The sequence below is a fragment of the Neltuma alba genome, unplaced genomic scaffold (genome assembly GCF_004799145.2).
Source record: "Neltuma alba isolate B1F8T4 unplaced genomic scaffold, ASM479914v2 tig00011134_pilon, whole genome shotgun sequence".
Classification (NCBI taxonomy): Eukaryota; Viridiplantae; Streptophyta; class Magnoliopsida; order Fabales; family Fabaceae; genus Neltuma; species Neltuma alba.
The window spans coordinates 220,652-241,726 of record NW_021635870.1 but is presented as its reverse complement, the minus strand read 5'-3'; the positions used below and the strand labels follow the sequence as shown (position 1 = coordinate 241,726).

The following is a 21,075-nucleotide window of genomic DNA, read 5'->3' as shown; positions in this document are numbered from 1 at the left end:
CAACAAGGATAGTATTTAATTTTTCAATTAATTTTTTCCTGACCTTCATTAGATTTTTCCTATGTTAGGAATATTCTTATTTGATTTGGAGACTAAGATTATGCGTTATAATTTTTGTTAATTGAATTTACAGTTTAATTTGAGTTGTGCTATTTGGGATTTGAATTTATATATATTTCCTTTGCATTCATTAAAATTATTTTATATGACATATTGTTAGATTTTATGATTGAGATGTATTGCAATTGAGTGTCTCCGTGAGTATTCTTTGAAAGGAAAACAAGTTTTATTAACTCAATTTAAATTGCACATCAAGTAATTTTTAAAAATATCTTAATAATTTGATTATTATCTAGTGTTTAGAGTAGTTAAGTGTCAAGTTTACTTGACTCAAACCGTGTTTGGGATTTCTTTTTAACATGTGTTATTTTACTTCCATATCTTTATTAAGCAAGGATAGCTACATTTTTTTTACAAGAAGCATTCTCATCATTAATTTACTAAAACCCAAATTTGTATTTTTCATTCTTTCTTTATTAAAAATACAAAAAAAAGTAGTTTAGATTTATTTTTTTATTTTCATAATCAGTTTTATTAAAATAAAATCTTTTTTTAAATTCCTCATTTTTAATTCTTTTGTCACTTAATCAACTTAGAAATTAATAAAAAACTATTCAAGAGACATGACATGAGTTGTAGTTTACTATGTAATTTTATTTTATTTTTAATTTAAACCAAGATGACTAAAAAAGTTCAAATAAGTAGCATACCAAGTTTGGGGCGTCAAAACCTACCAACATCTAATATCTACCAGTACCACCTACCTAAAAGGACTAGATGTACTCCGATATTCATATACATCATAAAGCCGTTAAGTCATAGCATCATGACCGTCCAATTTGATCAAAACACCACTCCTACATTATCTAGTATCTAATAAACCCCACCTAGCTATCCTAAACCAAACCTACCTAAAAGGCACGTGCTTGCAGAACAATGAGCGTAAGCAAGAGTTATCACTTTAGTGGGCCCGTAACTGATCCAACATAGCTGACATGGACTGCCTGAGGAAGAAGATTGTATCTCATATCAAGCTCCTCGAATATTTTCTTTAGTTCCATCACCAGTTCTGCTATCCTCCTGTTCTTCTCCCCGTAGTCTTGAAAATTCATTGTGTGGCTAACATACAGAGCCATTTTAATAGTATTCAAATTTTCTATCTGCTTAACCATTACGGTATGATTAGCATGCCAGTGATGCGGATTTCTCTCCAAGTACCTGAATGAACAAAGAGACTAGAAATAAGTTGGAAAGGGAAAACAAACAATGACACTAGAGAATAGAGGTACATAAAGAGCACAACAACAATATTGTTTCTATCATTTTCTTTGTCATGCAAGGTCCTATCCTTTCAATAACAAGGAAAGATATGCATGCAATACAGTTTTCTGTTCATGAAGTCCCAGTCAAACATATGCCAGATCCTTCAACTTAAGCAAATGCAATATCAGATGTCTGGCATACTTGAATATGATATTATTCTGTTGTGGCCAACAACAAAATATGATAATGTGCTTCTTCAGTCGTTGAGTTTAGAGGAAATCACAAATCGTAGAAGAAAACTATTATGGCAAAGCATTTCAAGGAACATTCATATAGTCTTTCTCGGTTAACACTGTGTCAACGAAAAAGGAATAAAAAACCTGGATACCACAACCTAAAAGGCAAAACACCACTGATGAAAGTGATCAACACAATCATGCCTATGGAAGTTACATTGAATTGTATACCCAAATTGAAGTTTCCGCGGAAAGTAGAATATAAAACATCAATATATGCATATGCAAAGTAAGAATAAGCTGACCTCTTTATTTTTCCCTTCAGTGCCCCAATCCTCTCCAATGGTGTCATAAAGTCAATTGAAAACTCTATAGCGTCACCCATATCCGGGCTTCTGTAATAATTGCTAATGGGTTTTGTGGCCAGAACTGAGTTTGGATAGAACACCTTCTCATTATCGGGTTTCAAGAAAACCGTTGTCAGGATGTTCATTTCTTCAACCAATAGCTGCCATGCCACATTACAGAAAGCAAATAAATATGCAAATTCCTAAGAAAGGCATAAAATTTGGCTGGAATAAATTACCTGAACCCCATCTACAACACATCGGTCGCCAACATCAAATGGATGCATTACAAACACAAATACGATAGCCTCAAATATATTTTTGCACGTGTTTCCAAACATGAAGGTAGCAAACACTAGCTGAGAAGAAATGAACACCAGTACTTTTGTTGTTGCAATCCCCACCAGTATAAGCCACAAAATTATGATCAAAATAACCAGGACCCCTGTCACAAGCTTGTTCAATTGCTTTACAGCAGTCTTGGTGTCGCTTAAGGCATGTGCCAATGCCTTGCGTTCCTGATAGACCTTTACCTAAATAACGCCGATATTCAGTCTGTTTGACATAGCATTTTGGAGGGGAAAAAGTAACTTATAAGCATGACAAGTCAATTTGTAAATTTGAAAGCTGTTTGTTATAACTTCTGGTCAATCTGACTTATGGGTTGAGAGCTACTTTTTTAAACACGATTGCAAAATACCTAAAACTTATTTATAACTTATGCAAAAGTAGCTTTTTGGAATTAAAAGACATTTTTGCCCTTATGTCTATGTTGCTCTTATACTTCTCTCTATATATTCTTTGTACTTTGTCTTTCCAATCAGTTTTTAGTTATTTGTTTTAATATTCTAAAGCAATTTTTAATAGTTGTTATAATATTTTTAATTTTTAATATTATTTTTCATTCTATATTTACATAAATTATACAGGGTATATCATCCAATTAATTATATAATATTATTTGGTTCAAAAATTTTCATATTAATATGATTTCTAATTTAAATATATTTTATTTAATTAAATAGAACTTTTTCATATTTTGTAAATTTAAAATTTTAATCATTTCTCATTATTTAATAAAAGTCATCCTGCAAACTAAACTTACTTATTAAATCATAATCCAAACAAAACTTTTTACTTTACGAACTAACTTTTATAAAAATTAATCCAAACATAAATCACACTACTCAATCTAATTGTTACTTAATCTTACTTTTCTAAAAGTCAGATTGAAAATGAGTTGCTTTTTTTACCGTTAATCCAAACAGAGCCATTAAGGAATGAAACTGTTGCCAGCCAAAAGGAACTTGAATTCTGGATAATCAAAACCGAGTTTATGTCTACACATAAAATCCCTTACCACCCATTTTGTCAAAGCCTTTCTGTCTATTCGTCCACTGTCTGATCCTTCAAACAGGGGAAAGATCAGATCTACTTCTTCCTTAATCATGAACCTCAGGAGGTCATCTTCATCTATGTACCTTAGTATAATTAAGAATTTTGCATTATAGGAAATTCAAAAGGGAGAAACAGAATGGATGCAAATTCGTTTACATGAATCGAAAAGGGTGCAAATATTCTTACGAGCAACCAGGGGCAGAGACATTCCTGAAAATCTTATATGCAGCAGCAGTTGCTTCCATCTCATTTGTAATCTCTTTGTCGGTTTGTTCTTGTCCTCCGTCATCAAAGCTCTCATCTTTCACATTAGAGATTGTGGACAGCCTTGAATTTGCCACTGCATCAACCAAAATCTTCATTGTCCAAGCAGAAACTTTCTCCCGCTTCATCTTGTGAAAAGTTGCCATATTAATAACCTCTTTCTTTGTGCGTTTTTCACCTTTTGTACTCCTGAAACTAACCTGGCCAGCAGTCGGTGATCTACCATCTTTCTCAGCCTCCTCTATTAATGGAGGCCCAGACAGACTCTGTAAAACATACTGATGGAAAATTGATACTTGAATTCTATCAAAAAAAGATTTAACATGGAAATTTGAGGCTAATATCTTCAGCAGTAACGTCTTCACCATCCATAAGAACGACCCAATTAGAAGAGAAACAAGAGTCCATGTTACACCATTCAAAATTTTTGTGCAAAGTTCTGATCGCTGGACTCCGTGATTGATTAAGAGAACCCAAGCGAGAAGAATCAAACCCAGCCAAATGAAGACTTGGACACTTTTCTTTAGTCCATGAACAAAATAGAGAACCTCTTTCCTCAGTAAAAAGTTCATTTCAATCAGGAAAACTATAATGTGCATGAACCATCTGGTAATCAACAAGCCACAAAAGGTAACCATCAAAAGTACACACCACTTCCAAAACTCCAACCCCCAAATCGTTACGTTTTTCATGTTTTCAACACTCAGGCTAGCCATCAAGAATCCCGTAATGAACGCAAGCATAATACACTCAATCACAGCCTTAACCTTCACCTTCTTACGCTTCCCTTTACTCAGTTCAACTTTCTTGTAAACGATTTCATCCTCATCTTCCCCAGCTGGCCCCGAGGACGCCCTCAATGCAGTTTCAGGAGTGACGGAACTAATGGACACTGTCCTATTAACAGCAGTAGATTTGTTATTGGGTGATGCTTCATTGACCGACTGCCTATAGGATGAGCTAAAGGCAAGCTGTTCTTGCAGTGTGGAGGGAACATTCTCTTCTAAAACTGCTGCGTCGGCAGGATAAGGTTGTTCCACAAATCTAGATTTAGGCTTGGAATACACTGACCTTTGCAGAGACTTTCTGCGAACAAGGTTTCGGATCGTAGCAGAAACTTCTGGGGACTTGTCTGGGCTGGAACTGGACCTTATCTCGGGGGAAGCATGATTTAAAGCTGGGGACTTTAAGGAGGCATGCCTGTTAGCGGCGTACTCCGTGGACGTATTTTTAGATTCAGTCACTTTGGAGCTTGGACTCTCTCCACTAAGATTCGGATTCTGCCGGCCCGGAATAGTCACCACCACTTCTCCTTCGTTGGTTGTTTTCTTCTCCGTCATGCTCACTTCACCGCCTTTGGAAGCTCGATACTTAGCATCCATCAAGAATCCTACATACGTTGAACATGTGAAAAACCAAAACTTTCAGGCTTTTGGCGAGTAACACTTTCCCCCAACAATCTTACACATCTCCAAATTACAGAAGAGTACTAAAAAATGTATAAATAACATTCCCGAAATCAAAATATTTACCAGCAAGAACTTGTCGAGCAACACGGGTATTGGGAATGTTACTGTGACCACATCGTCGTGAAAAGATGGTTATGAGTTATGACGAATGACCGGTTTGAATGTTAAGACAGCATAAAGGCGGGACAGCTTGTTTGACAAACATGGTCGTAACTCGGAGGAGAGGGATAACAGGCGGGTGGGTTATAAATTATACTGAAGGAGGAGAGAGTGGAGAAAGGTGGAAAGCATATAGCCATATATAGATACAGCCATACAGGGACAGGGAAATGGCATAAAAGTTGGTGAAAATGATTCGAGGGATGGATCACAGTTGAAATATTACTAAAAAACGCTTTATTTTTAGTTTGGTGTCTGCGGGATTAATGTGCTTGAAAAGGTTGTTTGGCACTCCTTTGTCTCCCCATTACGTAGAAAACCATGTGCTCCACCATTTATTTATATGCATGCGACGTGATCCATCGAACGCTTTACTATACTCATCAATACTATTCAAAATATATACGCACTCCATCCCAAGTTGGTGTTGGCGGAACAATATAATAATATGCATCTTTTATTTTATTTTGTTTATATATAACTATATAATATCTTATATTACAATATCAGATTCATTCAAGCATTGTCATATCTAATTTCGATAAATCTTTCAAATTAAATAACAATTTATTCATTCAATCTGTGTTTTGCTTGCTGTGGCTTCCTCTTCTTAAAATAAATATTAAATCCACCTTATAATCTCTTTCCTATTTGTCATGACTCACCATCATTCCAGAGATCAGGTAACATTTTACATATGTGTACCTTCAATTATCATTAACTCACTATTATTTCCCCATTATAATACATAATGGAAGGTTGTAAAACTATTTAAAAAGATATTATGAGGTGATTAAAAAATTAGGGACATGAAAAGGATGGAGGTGATGGGGAATGAAGAATGGATAGAGAAGTGGGTTGTCCACAAAATGCATATATAATGGAGGGAAGCCACGCTTAGGTCTGCCTCCAATCCTCTCCATCCATTCACCCACTCCCCCCCCCCCCTTCTCCTAAACGACAATTTCCCGTCCCCTTCCTAATATTCAAAACATTACACCAATAATATCAATATATATATCACAATTCATTCATGTCTAAATACTGCAATTAATTTCGTAAGCACAAAATATAAAACTTTTCCTTTCTACTTTAAATGGTAGGCACTAAATATTTAAAATTACAAGTGAAATTGAACTTGTAACTTTTTTTTTTTTCAAGTTTTAGAGTGCGAACACTGGCTACTTCAGATTATAAGCGGAGTTCAACTAGTGATCTCCCACTTACAATAGAGTTTTTATATCGCCGCGCATATGATTTTTTGGGGGGGGGGGGGGGAGGGGTCCATAATGGACGGTTGTAAAAATCTTAAAAAAGATATTATGAGGTGATTAAAAAATTAGGCAAATGAAAAGGATGGAGATGATGGAGAATGAGGAATGGATGGAGAAGTGGGTTGTCCACAAAATGCATATATAATGGAGGAAAGCCACGCTTAACTCTGCCTCCAATCCCCTCCATCTATCCGCCCACTCCCCCCCCCCCAACTTTTCCTAAACGACAATTTCCCATCACCTTCCTAATATTCAAAACAATATACCAATAATATCAATATATCTATCTACATATATATATATATGCAATTAATTTTCTAAGCACAAAATATAATATCTTTTTATTTCTACTTTAAATGGTAGGCACTAACTATTTAAAATTACAAGTGAAATTAAAATTGTAACATTTTTTTTTAATTTAGAGTGTAAACACTGGTTACAAGCGGGGGTTCAACTAGTGACCTCCCACTTGCAAGAGAGCTTTTATATCGTTATACTACAAGATTATTGACAAATTGTATAAAAAAAAAAACATATCAATTACATCTATTATAACTTTTTTTAAAGTTCACGTAACAAATTAAAAAAATATGTTTAGTTTATCATCAAAGATGAATAAAACTCAATATAAATAGGTTGCGTGGTAAAAAAAAAAAAAATCAACATAAATACGGAATATAAAATCTCCAGTGAGGTATAGTTTTTCATTAATTAGGAAAGTGAACTAATTAGTAGTTCTTTGAATTATATTCAGATCACAAGAATCGCATAATAAATTATTTATAGCACTTCTCCCGATCCAATTAAATTAACTAATTCCGTTGGTCCTTTGGATAATATTTAAGCCTAACATCATACCCCGCTGCCCCTAGCCCGCGAACATCATGGCCGGTGTTGACAATACCTGCAAAAATAATAAAAATATGGTTCAAGTCGTGTTGAAAAATACTATCTTTAGGAACTATTCTGCCACACAAATTAGAATAAAAGGCGGCATTCTCCAAAATTAAACGAACCCTTTTTGCATAGAGCAAGGTGACAAAACAACATAAATTTAAAACTCAGGAGAAGAGAGTGAGGAGGAGAGCTCAGGGATAGAACTTGACACCCTCTGATTATGCACCACACATTGCCTTTTATAGGCAGATAATATATGACCGTTGGGCTACCATAATGGTGATTAAATATGGTTTTAATGACGATTAAAATAGCGGTTTTTAAACAATTAATTAAGGTGAACTGAATCATTTTAAGGCCATTAAATATGGATTATGAGGAAATAAAATGGACCAATTAAGACACATAAATGCTTTAACATTTATCTTTAACTGTCAATTCTAAAGACTCCTCTTCTTAGCTTAGCCCACATCGTAGTAAATATTAACATTTTCTCAATCTTGAGTAATATGATACTTCTTTTAACACACCCACACACTAAAACTCCAACAATCTCCCACCCACACCAACAATCTCTCACATGTGTCAAAAGGAGCATTATCATTTGAGTTACACACATGAGTATAACCGTTTTGAATCTAGTGTCTTTTCGGACCATGAACCAGACATAGATGCATAACACTTAGAATACAAAGATGTCAATGAAGCCTACTTCTATGAACCAACAACTCTTGAGTGTGTGCTAGAGGCATTAAGAGTCATATTAGACCCCCACAATTTTTGCTGTTAACGGCAGTTTTGCTTGTTATAACAGCCACACACGTACCCAATTCTTAACAAATGCTCTAGAGATTTTGCCATTATCTCATGGGAGCAGCCCCACTCCATATTCATAGAGGTGATTTCATTAAGTGTATCTACAATAAGCACATCATCTTGTAGGATTATGAAATCATTAAGAAGTTTCACTCAACCTCACAAAGAATTGCATTCTAGCACTTTCTCACATCATAAGAAAAGACTATGAATTTATAACAATGCTAGCAAAACTAATAGATGACTCTCTTTTTTCCATTTGAACCTTCTTCATGAGGTTTCCAATCACAAAACTTGGGTTTCTATCATTGTTAATTTCATGTTGGCTTAAGTCCATGCCCCTCAATGTTTTTGTAATCTATTTCTTCCCAAGGGGTTCCCTTAACGGATCCGCTAGATCCTCTTTCGACCTCACAAATCGATTGAGATAACTGCACAATTCTTAAATTAGTTTGTTCACGTAGTATCTCAAACAATGTGTACATGCACCATTGTTTTCTCTACAATGGTTATTGCCATTTGACAATCACAACTCATCGACACTACGTGTCAATTTTACCCCAAAATATTTGCTAAGGAATTTTCAACAACTTAGCCTTCAATCACCGCTACAGATGAATAATCACTAGTGGATTTTCTCATATAACTTGAAATTCACTTAACATCCGTGCATTCCAATACAAGGGGAATCCACCGTATATGATACCAACATTTATGGTACTCTTCAAATATTTCATTTACCTCGTAGGACTTTATTTAAATATATGCTCAATCTTACAACACGGGTTTTATCACCAAACTAATTTAAATTAAGGCAACAAATTCTCAAAAATTTGTACATATATAGATTGAGTTGTACAAATATCTCAAACAAAGCATCATAGAAATATTCACATATCGGTTCTTAGAAACTAAACTCTAGAAACACTTCTCAACTTGAGAGATTTTGTTACTACCTTACCTTTATGATACACTCAAACACATTTGTTTCACCTATGCTTCCATTTAAATTTTGAAACTAAAAAACATAATATAACATAGCCACATTAAAATTCAATAATCACTATGGTTGTGCATATTCATGCATATTTATACCAAGATAAATTATGTATGCACAAATAATGATATTATTAAAGCACATTTATCTCTACTTTAGATAAATGATTAAAGTTTCATACTCATAAAGCTTGTTTCAAGCCATATATAAAATTTGATAAATCACCAATCTGCGCCTCCAATTAATTAATTTTTTAAAAAATACAAGATGATGCTAATACAATTTAATTTAAAACATATTTTCCTCCAATAATATATACATATTTTTGTAAGTTACCTCACATCTTAGGCACCCTGACACTTTCAAATATCTCATTTATATAGAAAAATTATTTTCATACCTCATCAATAATAATTCTAATTAAATTAGAATCTCACATCAATATCTCCTTCCATTCTAATTAAATTAGAATTTTTCCCAGAATACCAACACCATCAGATAATAAGCCAACCGAACAACATAATTTTTTAATTATTGTTATTTTTAACCACGGCACATATTGAACTTTGTAAAAAGAGACTAAAAAAATTTTGTAGTTATTATTTCTAGAAGTCCCCTCATCAATATCACATAAGACCTAGAGCTGCAAGTTTTACAGTTTTACCCTGTTTGAGATCATCAAACTATCTAGTTTGACTTCGTGGAATACCCCCCACAAGATAACGTAGAAGATGGTGGAGGCACCCAGCTCGCAAATTAAGGATTGAATGTGAGACTTATATTCCACTTAGAAACACGCCCCAACAAAAGATTAGCAGGAATTATCTCCTAAGATGGAATTTAAAACTTATCTTTTTTTAACCGACTCAATGAATTGAAGAATACACATCATGAAGCACTTCCAAAGTCAGCAAGGAATAACTCTTAAGATTGTTGGCAACACCTGCAAAAATAATAAAAATATGGTTTGAGTTATGTCCAAGAATACTGTCTTTAAGAGTTATTCTACCACACAAATTAGAATAAAAGGCGACACTCTCCAAGGTTAAACAAACCCTTCCTGCGTAGAGCAAGGTGACAGAATAGCAGAAATTTAAAACGCAGGAGAAGAAAACAAGGAGAGCTCGTGGATAGAACTCGACACCCTCTGACCCTGCACCACACATTGCCTTTTATAGGCAGATAATATGTGACTGTTAGGCTACCATAATAGTGATTAAATATGGTTTTAATGACAATTAAAAGAGCCGTTTTTAAACAATTAATTAAGGTGAATTGAATCATTTTAAGGCCATTAAATATGATTAATAAAAGAATAAAACTGACTAATTAAGACACATAAATATTTTAACAGTCATATCTAGCAGTCAGTTTCAAAGACTACTCTTCTCAGCCATTTTTTTTAGCTCAAACTCACATCTTAGTAAACACTAAGGTTTTCTCAATCCTAAGTAATATGAGACTTCTTTTGATACACTCACACTAAAACTCTAACAGCTAGTGTTGTCCTAGATTCGCTCTCCATTTCCATTCTTCCAACTATTTTCACTCATTTCATGTATTATCCATTTTTATTTTTTAACCCCATCTCTCACATTAACTTCTCTTTCATTTACTTTTATCATACAATTAGCTTTTGAATTAAATTTATATGTAACCTTTTATATTTTATTATTACATTTTAAAGATTTTTATTAAGTGTTGAAATTATTAAAAAAGTTGTTGTGAACGATACTGATAAAATGCTGAAACTCGATGGTATTATTGTGATGGTCGTGATAACTAATCTTAACAGAATTATTTTGCATTATTTTAATAAATGGTTTTGGTGGCTCAATAATAGTCACTAAGACTTTTGAGATCCAAGGGGTGGTGGAAATTACAAGGAATATTGTAAAATCGCCAATTTTGATGTGAAGTGTTGATTTGGAATTTTATAAATTGAAATAACTTTTATGAGATTATAATTTGAAATGATGTTTTGTGAAATTTTTTCATATGATTTAAAAATAACTCTTTCGTGTTAAGATGGTATATCCACAAAAATTCTTAATTTTAGATATGAAGGTCTACAATTAGTTTAACAAACCAGATTATTTTTTATCAAGCAAAACTCAACTTAAAAGTTCAGACATTAGGTTAGTATTGAGTCGCCGGGACAAACCACTTCAATCTAAACCATTACATTTACATATACTAATATAATTAATACTATACTAATCAAGCTTAAAAAGTTGAAACCTTCGCTCGATTTTTTTAATTATTAAAGATAAAGATTAAATGTTCCACTATAAAATTATCCTTTTACGGAGTTGGACGTAGGGATAGTCGGATAGACTCGATGGACAAATATGGCCGACGTCAACGTGCAACTCGGACGCTCTCGTGGACGCGCAGGGCCCACCACTACCCGGGGAGAGCACAAAGTAGAAACGCAACCTTCCGCGCGTGCTAGTTTGGAGTCCCCATTAGATGCTTGATAGTTGCGTCCCACCTCTTCAAATGCCGACACGTCATAAAAGAGGACTACCAGCTTGGCTTCCCGCAAACAGCCGCAACCGGCGGTGCGCCGGTGGTACCCCCATCCATCCCCATTAATTTTGTTCCACTTCACAATTGCCAAAATTCCTTCATTTTCAAAGAATCCGGTTTGGTCATCGTGATTTTATGAAATCAATGGTTATATTTCACTTAAAGGCATAAATCCAGTAACAAATATGTTTTTATTTTTAAATACCACTTCTAGTCCATAATATAAAAATTAGTTTGATATTTTATTTAGTTTTAAATATGAGATTTCAATCTATTTTGTTTCTCATATTTATTTAATTTTTTTAATATAATCTTTGTAGTAATTGTACTTGTCAAATTTTAATTCTAGCTAATACATATTATTAGTAAGGGTATTCTAAGAAAGATAACACTTATTTATTACGAATAATTAACTTAACTAACTTTCATAATCTACCCAAATTTAAAACTTATAAATAATATATATAATAACTAATTTATGTAATCATTTTTAAAGACTACAAAAATTACATTATTTTTCTGTCATGAAGAATGCATCATCTATTTCTATTAAAGATGAGCTCTTGAATTTCAAAAATGAAAGGGGAAAGAAACGGAGAAGTGACAACGTAAATTAAGCGACCAACAATATTACCTAGACTCCGAGAGCTACGCATATTCAAAAAGATACCTTTCAAACTCGTCTCCTACAAGGGAGATAAAATCATGCACGCCAAGCTCATGGAAATAGATTTGGTACCCATCTCTAAAAAAGTCAACCCCATATATTTCTATTTTCTCGTATAACTTTTGCGCCCGCTCACAATCAAATAAATTACATAACTTAAATTTTTTTTTTTTTTTTTTGCTTTACGTGATTTCATGTCCCAAATTTTCTCAACAATTAGCGGCAAGTTTACATGATTTTTTAAAAATATACACCTCAAATATTATCTCAATGACTGTGATGATATCCTAAAATTTGAGTGAGGGGACTTTCTTACATATTTTTGTCAAGATAAGCTAGAAAATATAATGTTTTGATGCAATGCCTCCCTTAGCTTCAATGTTAATTGTAGGGTGACATTGACCAGCTTCACGGACGTTCTCAAAGAGTGGTAATTAATATAATTGAACTTATTAAAGAATGAGGGACTTTCTAATTTTTCTCTTCAATGAAATTAATAATCACAACAAATTGTTGTCCATGAATTGAAAATATGACAACAATTTATATGGGATAAAAAATTAACCACTACATCTTTAACAGGGAGTATGTATGAGCGTGTGTGTGCGTGTTGGGGGGAGGTCTCATTTTTATTCATTCACGTGCTCTTGAGTTTCCACTCTTGTTAGAACTAAACTCTGAAATTGTTTAACTTTTAATTACACAGGCGCTGGTGATTGATGGGAAGAAGCAGAGTGCTGAATCAGACGAGTTCATTTATCACGAGTGCTTGATTCATCCGGCTCTCTTATGTCATCCCCAGTAAGTTCCCTTGCTCAATTCACTCTCCTTACTTATCATATATACTCCAATAACATATTGGGAAAAAAGACAAACATAAAAACAAGAACAAGAGGGGAAGTGCTCATTTCATATCAAAATATTCGTTGGGATAGTGTGAAAGGGCCTTTAATTAGAAGGCTTTTAAATAAGGTGAAGAGGCATTGTAATGAATGAAGATGTTGATAAGTTGACTGATGTGTATGGGACAGCTCAAAATCAGTATTTATAATGGGAGGAGGCGAAGGTTCTGCTGCTAGGGAAGCCCTCAAGCACAAGTCACTAGAGAGAGTTGTCATGTGTGATATCGACCAGGTTCCTTCCTTTATTAATTACATTTATTCTTAATAACCCTCCACGATCTTCCTCCATCCATATTTCCTTAACCCAGAAAGAAGAATTGCAGGAGGTGGTAGATTTCTGCCGTGAATACGTGACTGTGAATGAGGAAGCTTCTCTAACAAGAAGCTTGACCTTGTCATCAATGATGCCAAGTAACTTTTTCCGATCCTTCCTCCCCTTTTTACTCATTTTCTGTCTTCATATATTGCCTGTCAGAGATTTTTGTCTTTTCATTCTGAATATGATATATATACTCCTTCAATCCTTAATATAAGACTCATTTAACTAATTTGATTAGATTAAGAAAGTTAGGTAAGTTAGTTAATTATAAGAAATATGACACATTTTTTCTAAAACACCATAATCATTTTTCTTAATACCCCATCTTCCTCTTCTACTTGATTATGGTTAAGGGAGTATCCATAGGGGTAATTTAGAAAAAATTGATAAATATGATAAATGAGTCTTATATTTAGGACCAAAACCAACTAAACAATTAGGTCCTATATTAAAGACCGGAAGAGTACACACACATATATATATAAATTACATCTCCATCCTATACACTGTACTGTAAGGAATCAGATTCACAAATTGCAGTATGCTTGTAACGAACATGCGCGTGTGTGTTTTATGCATTATATAAAGACGGAAGAACGGCATAGCTTATAATAATAAAATTTATTGTAAATTTTATTCTATATATTGATGACGTTGATAGATTGATAATATATTTATCTGTTGGTAGCTACGAATATGAAATAAAAAGGATAAATATTCTTGCTAGTTCGACTTGTTTCTGTTGTGTCCGAGACTCCAAGTAGTTGCTGAATACTCTAAAATAGACCCATTGCTCTTCCTTCGCTAATTCTTATCTTTTAGTCTTTAATATCCAAATCCCCAATTTTGACCCAGTGACGATTTTGATTTAGGTATGCATAATGCAATGGTATGGCATATAATATACAAAATCTGGTAAAAATATTAATTTTTAAATGACATCAATAGATAGTAAAATAGTAGTAGGATTTATGACATATTTTACTATTTAAAAATTAGAAGTAATATAACTTATTATTTAAATGCCATGCCATATATAAATTCCACCAAAAATTTTAAGTATATGGTGACAATTTCAAAAGAGAACAAAATATAAAATTAAAATGTCCGCTTTTACAAAACAAGGAGATTATATATATAACCTTTTATGGAAAAGAAGGGCAAGGAAAACTATTTGACTTCTAGGCTTTGTTTGGTTCAATGGAGGGAAGAGGAGGGGAGGTGAATTAAGGGAAGGGGAGAGGATGAGAGGGGAGATTAGGAGCTTTATTTGGTTGGAGGGGAAGGGAGTGGAGGAGAGATTTCTTGTTTGGTTTAAGAGGAGCAGGGAAGGCAACTAATTTTAAGTTGACAAATATATCTTTATCTTTTTATTTAAACTTTTTTATTTTTTTATTACAATATTTATATCATAATTATTATTTTCTAATTTGTGAATTCAGAAAAAACCCAGATATCTTGAGACATAACAAATAGATTATAAATAATCATATATCAAAATAAATGTTAATCAAAAAAATATATTATAATCTTTAGCATATTATATAAATTATAAATAAATTTATACTACAAGTTTTAAACTATTCCATTCTTAATTATGTAATGTGCACAACCTCATATGCTTAATTAGATAATACACAGAGTTTTGTGTAAATTTCTTCCTTCCCCTCCCCTCCTCCCAAAACTAATCAAAATAGTGTCAATATATTATATTTCCTACGTTTCTTGATATGATCCCTTGAAAGCGGAGTCGAGAGATCATATCTTGTCGGTTATGATTTTCCCCACAAAAGCTATCGCTAGTGTATTCCTTTTGTCGGTCTTGAAATAAAGCAGTTACGAGTAAAATGTGTGAATTCCATTTTGATTTTGATGAAGGGGAGAATTTGAGGAGAGGAAGGAGAAGTACGATGTCATAGTTGGAGACTTGGCGGATCCAGTGGAAGGAGGGCCTTGCTACCAGCTCTATACTAAATCCTTCTACCAGAACATCTTCCAACCCAATGGCATTTTTGTCACCCAGGTCCCCTTTTTAACACTACGCCCTTCCTCATCTTGTGGAGACCTACTGTTAATTCCCTGTGCAGGCTGGACCCGCAGGCATCTTCACCCACAAGAAGGCCTTCACTTCCATATATAACACAATCAAACGGGTCTTTAAACGTAGGACTCTCTCGTCCACGCCTTCTCTCGTTTCTGTATATTTTGGTTGAACCGATCGAACTCGGGACTTGCTCCTCTTTCGCATTTTTTTTATGCAGACGTGACTCCGTTCGCAACTCGTACCTTCTTTTGCTGATAATTGGGGATGGGGTATGGTATGCAATTATAAACCTTTGCTCTATTTGACAGATGTGGGTTGCATGTTGGTGTCCCCTTGAATCCGTGTCATGTGAATCCAGGCTTCAGATCAACCTTTTTTAATCGGGGCTGAGGAAATGGACAAAAGAATCGGAGAAAGAATAGATGGCGAATTGCTTTATCTTAATGGCTCTTGGTTCCACTGCTCTTCCACCAAGAACAATTGTAAGAACATTTCCCTACCGTTAACTACTCCCTCAAATAGAATTAAGCTTCGATTCTCGAACCAAAACTGTACAATACCAGAATCATTAGCGTTAACATATTTTGTTATTTCAGGCTGTGAAACGAAACCCATGCGTACACAGAAGATGCTAGATTTCTGCATGGGCATGGCGTGGCTTATCGACTCTAAGGTTCTAGGGGGAATTGATGTACAGATGAATGGAGCTGGAGCTTACAACAAGCGTGATAACTTTACCCTAAAACACCAATCAGTAATTCGCAATTGTTTTGTCAATTTGGTTTCAGGAGTTTGTGTTCGCTTCACCAAGGTGCTCTTTGAATCCTAAACTTATGAACACAGACAGCCTCCGTCTAATATCTGAATCAATAAATTCACTTCCAGGCACTCTCGCCCCTTCACAAATTTTCCTTCTTAACTCGACAGGATTGAAGATTGAATTTACCTGCTCTTAAAGTATCAACTCATATAAAGTATCAACTCACATAACTCGCACATTTTACTCGGGATGTTGACAGTAGTTGTAAAGTAAAACTGGAAAAAAAAAAAAGAAAAAAGAAGACAGATGGTAGTTGGAACTTTGGCGGCCCTGTCGAAGTGATTAAGATGTGAAAGTTAAAAAACTGTGAAATACCTCATAAAGCACAGTAATTTACTAATTATGTCACTCTGCTTCAGAGGGGCTTTAGAGGATCCAAATTACTCTAGGGGATGTCATTCCACCATCGCCTAGAAGAGATGCATTTAAGATGAGTGGGGTAGCATACCAAGTTTGGGATTCCAAGCCTATTAATATCTAATATGTACAAGTACCACCTACCTAAATGGACTAGACATACTCCGAAATTCATATACATCATAAAGTCGCTAGTTAATAGCATCATAACCCTGCAATTTGATCAAAACACCATTCCTACATTATCTAGTATCTACTAAACCCCACCCAACTATCCTAAACCAAACCTACCTAAAAGGCGGCCATGAGGGGCAGGGGAAAAACAGAGGCACATGCTTGCAGAACAATGAGCATGAGAAGAGTTATCACTTGAGGGGGCCCGTATCTGATCCAACATAACTGACATGGACTGCCTGAGGAAGAAGATTGTATCTAATATCAAGATCCTCAAATATTTTCTTTAGTTCCATCACCAGTTCTGCTCTCCTCCTGTTCTTCTCCGCGTAGTCTTGAAAATTCATTGTGTGGTTAACATACAGAGCTATTTTAATCTTATTCACATTTTCTATCTCCTTAACTATTACGTTATGATTAGCATGCCAGTGTTGCGGATTTCTCTCCAAGTACCTGAACGAACAAAGAGACTAGAAATAAGTTCGAAAGGGGAAACAAACAATGACACTAGAGAATAGAGATACACAGGGCACAGCAACAATATCGTTTCTATCATTTTCTTTGTCATGCAAGGTCCTATCCTTTCAATAACAAGGAAAGATATGCATGCAATACAGTTTTCTGTTCATGAAGTCCCAGTCAAACATATGCCAGATCCTTCAACTTAATCAAATCCAACATCAGATGTTTGGCATACTTGAATATGATATTATTCTGTTGTCGCCAACAACAAAATATGATACTGTGCTTCTTCAGTCGTTGAGTTTAGAGGAAATCACAAATCGTAGAAGAAAACTATCATGGCAAAGCATTTCAAGGAACATTCATATAGTCTTTCTCAGTTCACACTGTGTCAATGAAAAAGGCGAGGGAAAAAAAACTTGGATACCACAACCTAAAAAGCAAAACACCACTGATGAAAGTGAGCACGACAATCATGCCTATGGAAATTACATTGAATTGTATAGCCGAATTGAAGTTTCCGCGGAAAGTAGAATATAAAACGTCAGTATATGCATATACAAAGTAAGAATAAGCTGACCTCTTTATTTTTTCCTTCAGTGCCCCAATCCTCTCCAATGGTGTCATAAAGTCAATTGAAAACTCTATAGTGTCACCCATGTCCGGGCTTCTGTAATAATTGCTAATGGGTTTTGTGGCCAGAACTGAGTTTGGATAGAACACCTTCTCATTATTAAGTTTCAAGAACACCGTTGTCAGGATGTTCATTTCTTCAACCAATAGCTGCCATGCCACATTACAGAAAGAAAATAAATATGCAAATTCCTAAGAAAGGCATAAAATTTGGCAGGAATAAATTACCTGAACCCCATCTACAACACATCGGTCGCCAACGTCAAATGGATGCATTACAAACACAAATACGATAGCCTCAAATATATTTTTGCACGTGTTTCCAAACATGAAGGTAGCAACCACTAGCTGAGAAGAAATGAACACCAGTACTTTTGTTGTTGCAATCTCCATCAGTAGAAGCCACAAAATTATGATCAAAATAACCAGGAGCCCCGTCACAAGCTTGTTCAATTGCTTTACAGCAGTCTTGGTGTCGCTTAAGGCATGTGCCAATGCCTTGCGTTCCTGATAGACATTCACCTAAATAACGCAGATATTAAGGAATGGAACTTTTGCCAGCCAAATGGAACTTGAATTCTGGATAATCAAAACACAGTTTATATGGGCACATAAAATCCCTTACCACCCATTTTGTCAAAGCCTTTCTGTCTATTCGTCCAGTCTCTGATCCTTCAAATTGGGGAAAGATCAGATCTACTTCTTCCTTAATCATGAACCTCAGGAGGTCATCTTCATCTATGTACCTTAGTATAATTAAGAATTTTATATTATAGGAAATTCAAAAGGGAGAAACAGAATGGATACAAATTGGTTTACATGAATCGAAAAGGGTGCAAATATTCTTACGAGCAGCCAGGGGCAGAGACATTCCTGAAAATCTTATATGCAGCAGCAGTTGCTTCCATCTCATTTGTAATCTCTTTGTCGGTTTGTTCTAGTCCTCCGTCATCAAAGCTCTCATCTATCACATTAGAGATTGTGGACAGCCTCGAATTTGCCACTGCATCAACCAAAATCTTCATTGTCCAAGCAGAAACTTTCTCCCGTTTCATCTTGTGAAAAGTTGCCATATTAATAACCTCCTTCCTTGTGCGTTTTTCACCTTTTGTACTCCTGAAACTAACCTGGCCAGCACTCGGTGATCTACCAACCTTCTCAGCCTCCTCTATTAATGGAGGCCCAGACAGACTCTGTAAAACATACTGATGGAAAATTGATTCTTGAATTCTATCAAAAAAAGATTTGACATGGAAATTTGAGGCTAATATCTTCAGCAGTAACGTCTTCAACATCCATAAGAACGACCCAATTAGAAGAGAAACAAGAGTCCATGTTACACCATTCAAAATTTTTGTGCCAAGTTCTGATCGCTGGACCCCGCGATTGATTAACAGAACCCAAGCGAGAAGAACCAAACCCAGCCAAATGAAGACTTGGACACTTTTCTTTAGTCCATGAACAAAATAAAGAACCTTTTTCCTCAGTAAAAAGTTCATTTCAATCAGGAAAACTATAATGTGCATGAACCATCTGGTAATCAACAAGCCACAAAAGGTAACCATCAGAAGTACACACCACTTCCAAAACCCCAACCCCCAAATCGTTACGTTTTTCAATTTTTCAACACTCAGGCTAGCCACCAAGAATCCCGTAATGCACGCAAGCATAATACACTCAATCAAAGCCTTAACCTTCACCTTCTTACGCTTCCCTTTACTCAGTTCAGCTTCCTCGTAAACGATTTCATCCTCATCTTCCCCAGCTGGCCCCGGAGACGCCATCAATGGAGTTTTAGGAGTGACGGAACTAATGGACACTGTCCTATTAACAGCAGTGGATTTGTTATTGGGTGATGCTTCATTGACCGACTGCCTATAGGGCGAACTAAAGGCAAGCTGTTCTTGCAGTGTGGAGTGAACATTCTCTTCTAAAACTGCCGCGTCAGCAGGATAAGGTTGTTCCACAAATCTAGATTTAGGCTTGGAATACACTGACCTTTGTAGAGACTTTCTGCGAACAAGGTTTCGGGTCGTAGCAGAAACTTCTGGGGACTTGTCTGGGCTGGAACTGGGCCTTATCTGGGGGGAAGCATGATTTAAAGCTGGGGACTTTAAGGAGGCATGCCCGTTAGCGGCGTACTCCGTGGACGTATTGTTAGATTCAGTCACTTTGGAGCTTGGACTCTCTCCACTCAGATTCGGATTCTGCTGGCCCGGAATAGTCACCACCACTTCTCCTTCGTTGGTTGTTTTCTTCTCCGTCATGCTCACTTCACCGCCTTTGGAAGCTCGATACTTGGCATCCATCAAGAATCCTGCATACATCAAAAATGTGAAAATGAAGCGTCGCAGAAATTAACTTACCCAGAAAAACCAAACCTTTCAGGCTTTTGGCAAGTACCACTTTGCCCCACCAATGTTACCCATCTCCAGATTACAGAAGAGCACTAGAAAATGCATAAATTACATTCCCGAAATCAAAATACTTACCAGCAAGAACTTGTGGAGCAACGCGGGTATTGGGAACGTTACTGTGACCACATCGTCGTGAAAAGATGGTTACGACGAATGACCGGTTTGAATGTTAAGACATCATAAAGGCGGGACAGCTTGTTTGATAAAGATGGTCGTAACTCGGAAGCCTTCAACTCGGAAAACGGACGACTCGGAACAAGGCTTTTTAAAAGCTTATGAGAGCATTTTGACTTCGATTGCAGACTGCAGAGAGTGACTACTCAAGATTAAGGCTCTGTTTGCCTGCTCCAAAACCATGGTTTCAGAAGCACTTTTTTGTAAAACGAGGTAACCTCTTCCACATATTTATTTCGTAATTTGTAAAAGCACTTCTGAAATTATGGTTTTGTTTTTATCCAAACACTCCCTAAACGTGAAAGACGTACTAATGCCGGCCACGCCTCAGAGGCAGCAAGCTAAAAGCGCCAAAATGACACGGTGGATGCCAGAACACTGGCACCAACCCGCC

At 35.5% G+C, this 21,075-nt stretch overlaps 2 protein-coding genes and 1 pseudogene across 3 annotated transcripts; 1 reads left to right on the top strand and 2 right to left on the bottom strand.

Annotated features, from left to right (window-relative positions):
- Positions 1 to 693: 693 nt before the first annotated feature.
- LOC114761759 (mechanosensitive ion channel protein 10) lies at positions 694 to 5,331 on the bottom strand. The gene is made up of 6 exons (XM_028951188.1): positions 5,101 to 5,331; positions 3,491 to 4,958; positions 3,267 to 3,387; positions 2,146 to 2,439; positions 1,865 to 2,067; positions 694 to 1,278 (listed from the first exon to the last, which is right to left on the bottom strand). The coding sequence occupies exons 2-6, from the start codon at positions 4,948 to 4,950 to the stop codon at positions 1,017 to 1,019; spliced, it is 2,340 nt and encodes a 779-aa protein (XP_028807021.1). The 5' UTR covers positions 4,951 to 4,958; positions 5,101 to 5,331; the 3' UTR covers positions 694 to 1,016.
- A 6,905-nt stretch (positions 5,332 to 12,236) lies between these two features.
- Positions 12,237 to 16,546, top strand: LOC114761755 (thermospermine synthase ACAULIS5-like; annotated as a pseudogene).
- Positions 16,547 to 16,760: 214 nt separating this feature from the next.
- Positions 16,761 to 21,052, bottom strand: LOC114761758 (mechanosensitive ion channel protein 10-like). Of its 2 annotated transcripts, XM_028951187.1 has the most exons (7): positions 20,980 to 21,052; positions 20,583 to 20,839; positions 18,940 to 20,407; positions 18,716 to 18,836; positions 18,319 to 18,612; positions 18,038 to 18,240; positions 16,761 to 17,448 (listed from the first exon to the last, which is right to left on the bottom strand). In XM_028951187.1, exons 3-7 carry the CDS (start codon positions 20,397 to 20,399, stop codon positions 17,187 to 17,189), a joined length of 2,340 nt encoding a protein of 779 aa, XP_028807020.1. In that variant the 5' UTR covers positions 20,400 to 20,407; positions 20,583 to 20,839; positions 20,980 to 21,052; the 3' UTR covers positions 16,761 to 17,186. The 2 variants fall into 2 exon arrangements, with proteins under 2 accessions (XP_028807020.1, XP_028807019.1); XM_028951186.1 differs by lacking the exons at positions 20,583 to 20,839; positions 20,980 to 21,052 and having other exon boundaries at positions 18,940 to 20,472.
- Between the last annotated feature and the right edge of the window lie 23 nt (positions 21,053 to 21,075).

Bases quoted from the DNA above. Each gene is read 5' to 3' on its own strand.
- LOC114761759 (XM_028951188.1), bottom strand. From the start codon at position 4,950: ATGGATGCTAAGTATCGAGCTTCCAAAGGCGGTGAAGTGAGCATGACG. The intron at 2,440-3,266 runs GTAAGGGATTTT...GGCGTTATTTAG, and splicing joins AGGCTTTGACAAAATGGGTG to GTAAAGGTCTATCAGGAACG. The intron at 2,068-2,145 runs GTAATTTATTCC...GTGGCATGGCAG, and splicing joins GTGTTGTAGATGGGGTTCAG to CTATTGGTTGAAGAAATGAA.
- LOC114761758 (XM_028951186.1), bottom strand. From the start codon at position 20,417: ATGTATGCAGGATTCTTGATGGATGCCAAGTATCGAGCTTCCAAAGGC. The intron at 18,837-18,939 runs GTAAGAATATTT...AATTATACTAAG, and splicing joins GTCTCTGCCCCTGGCTGCTC to GTACATAGATGAAGATGACC. The intron at 18,613-18,715 runs GTAAGGGATTTT...TGCGTTATTTAG, and splicing joins AGGCTTTGACAAAATGGGTG to GTGAATGTCTATCAGGAACG.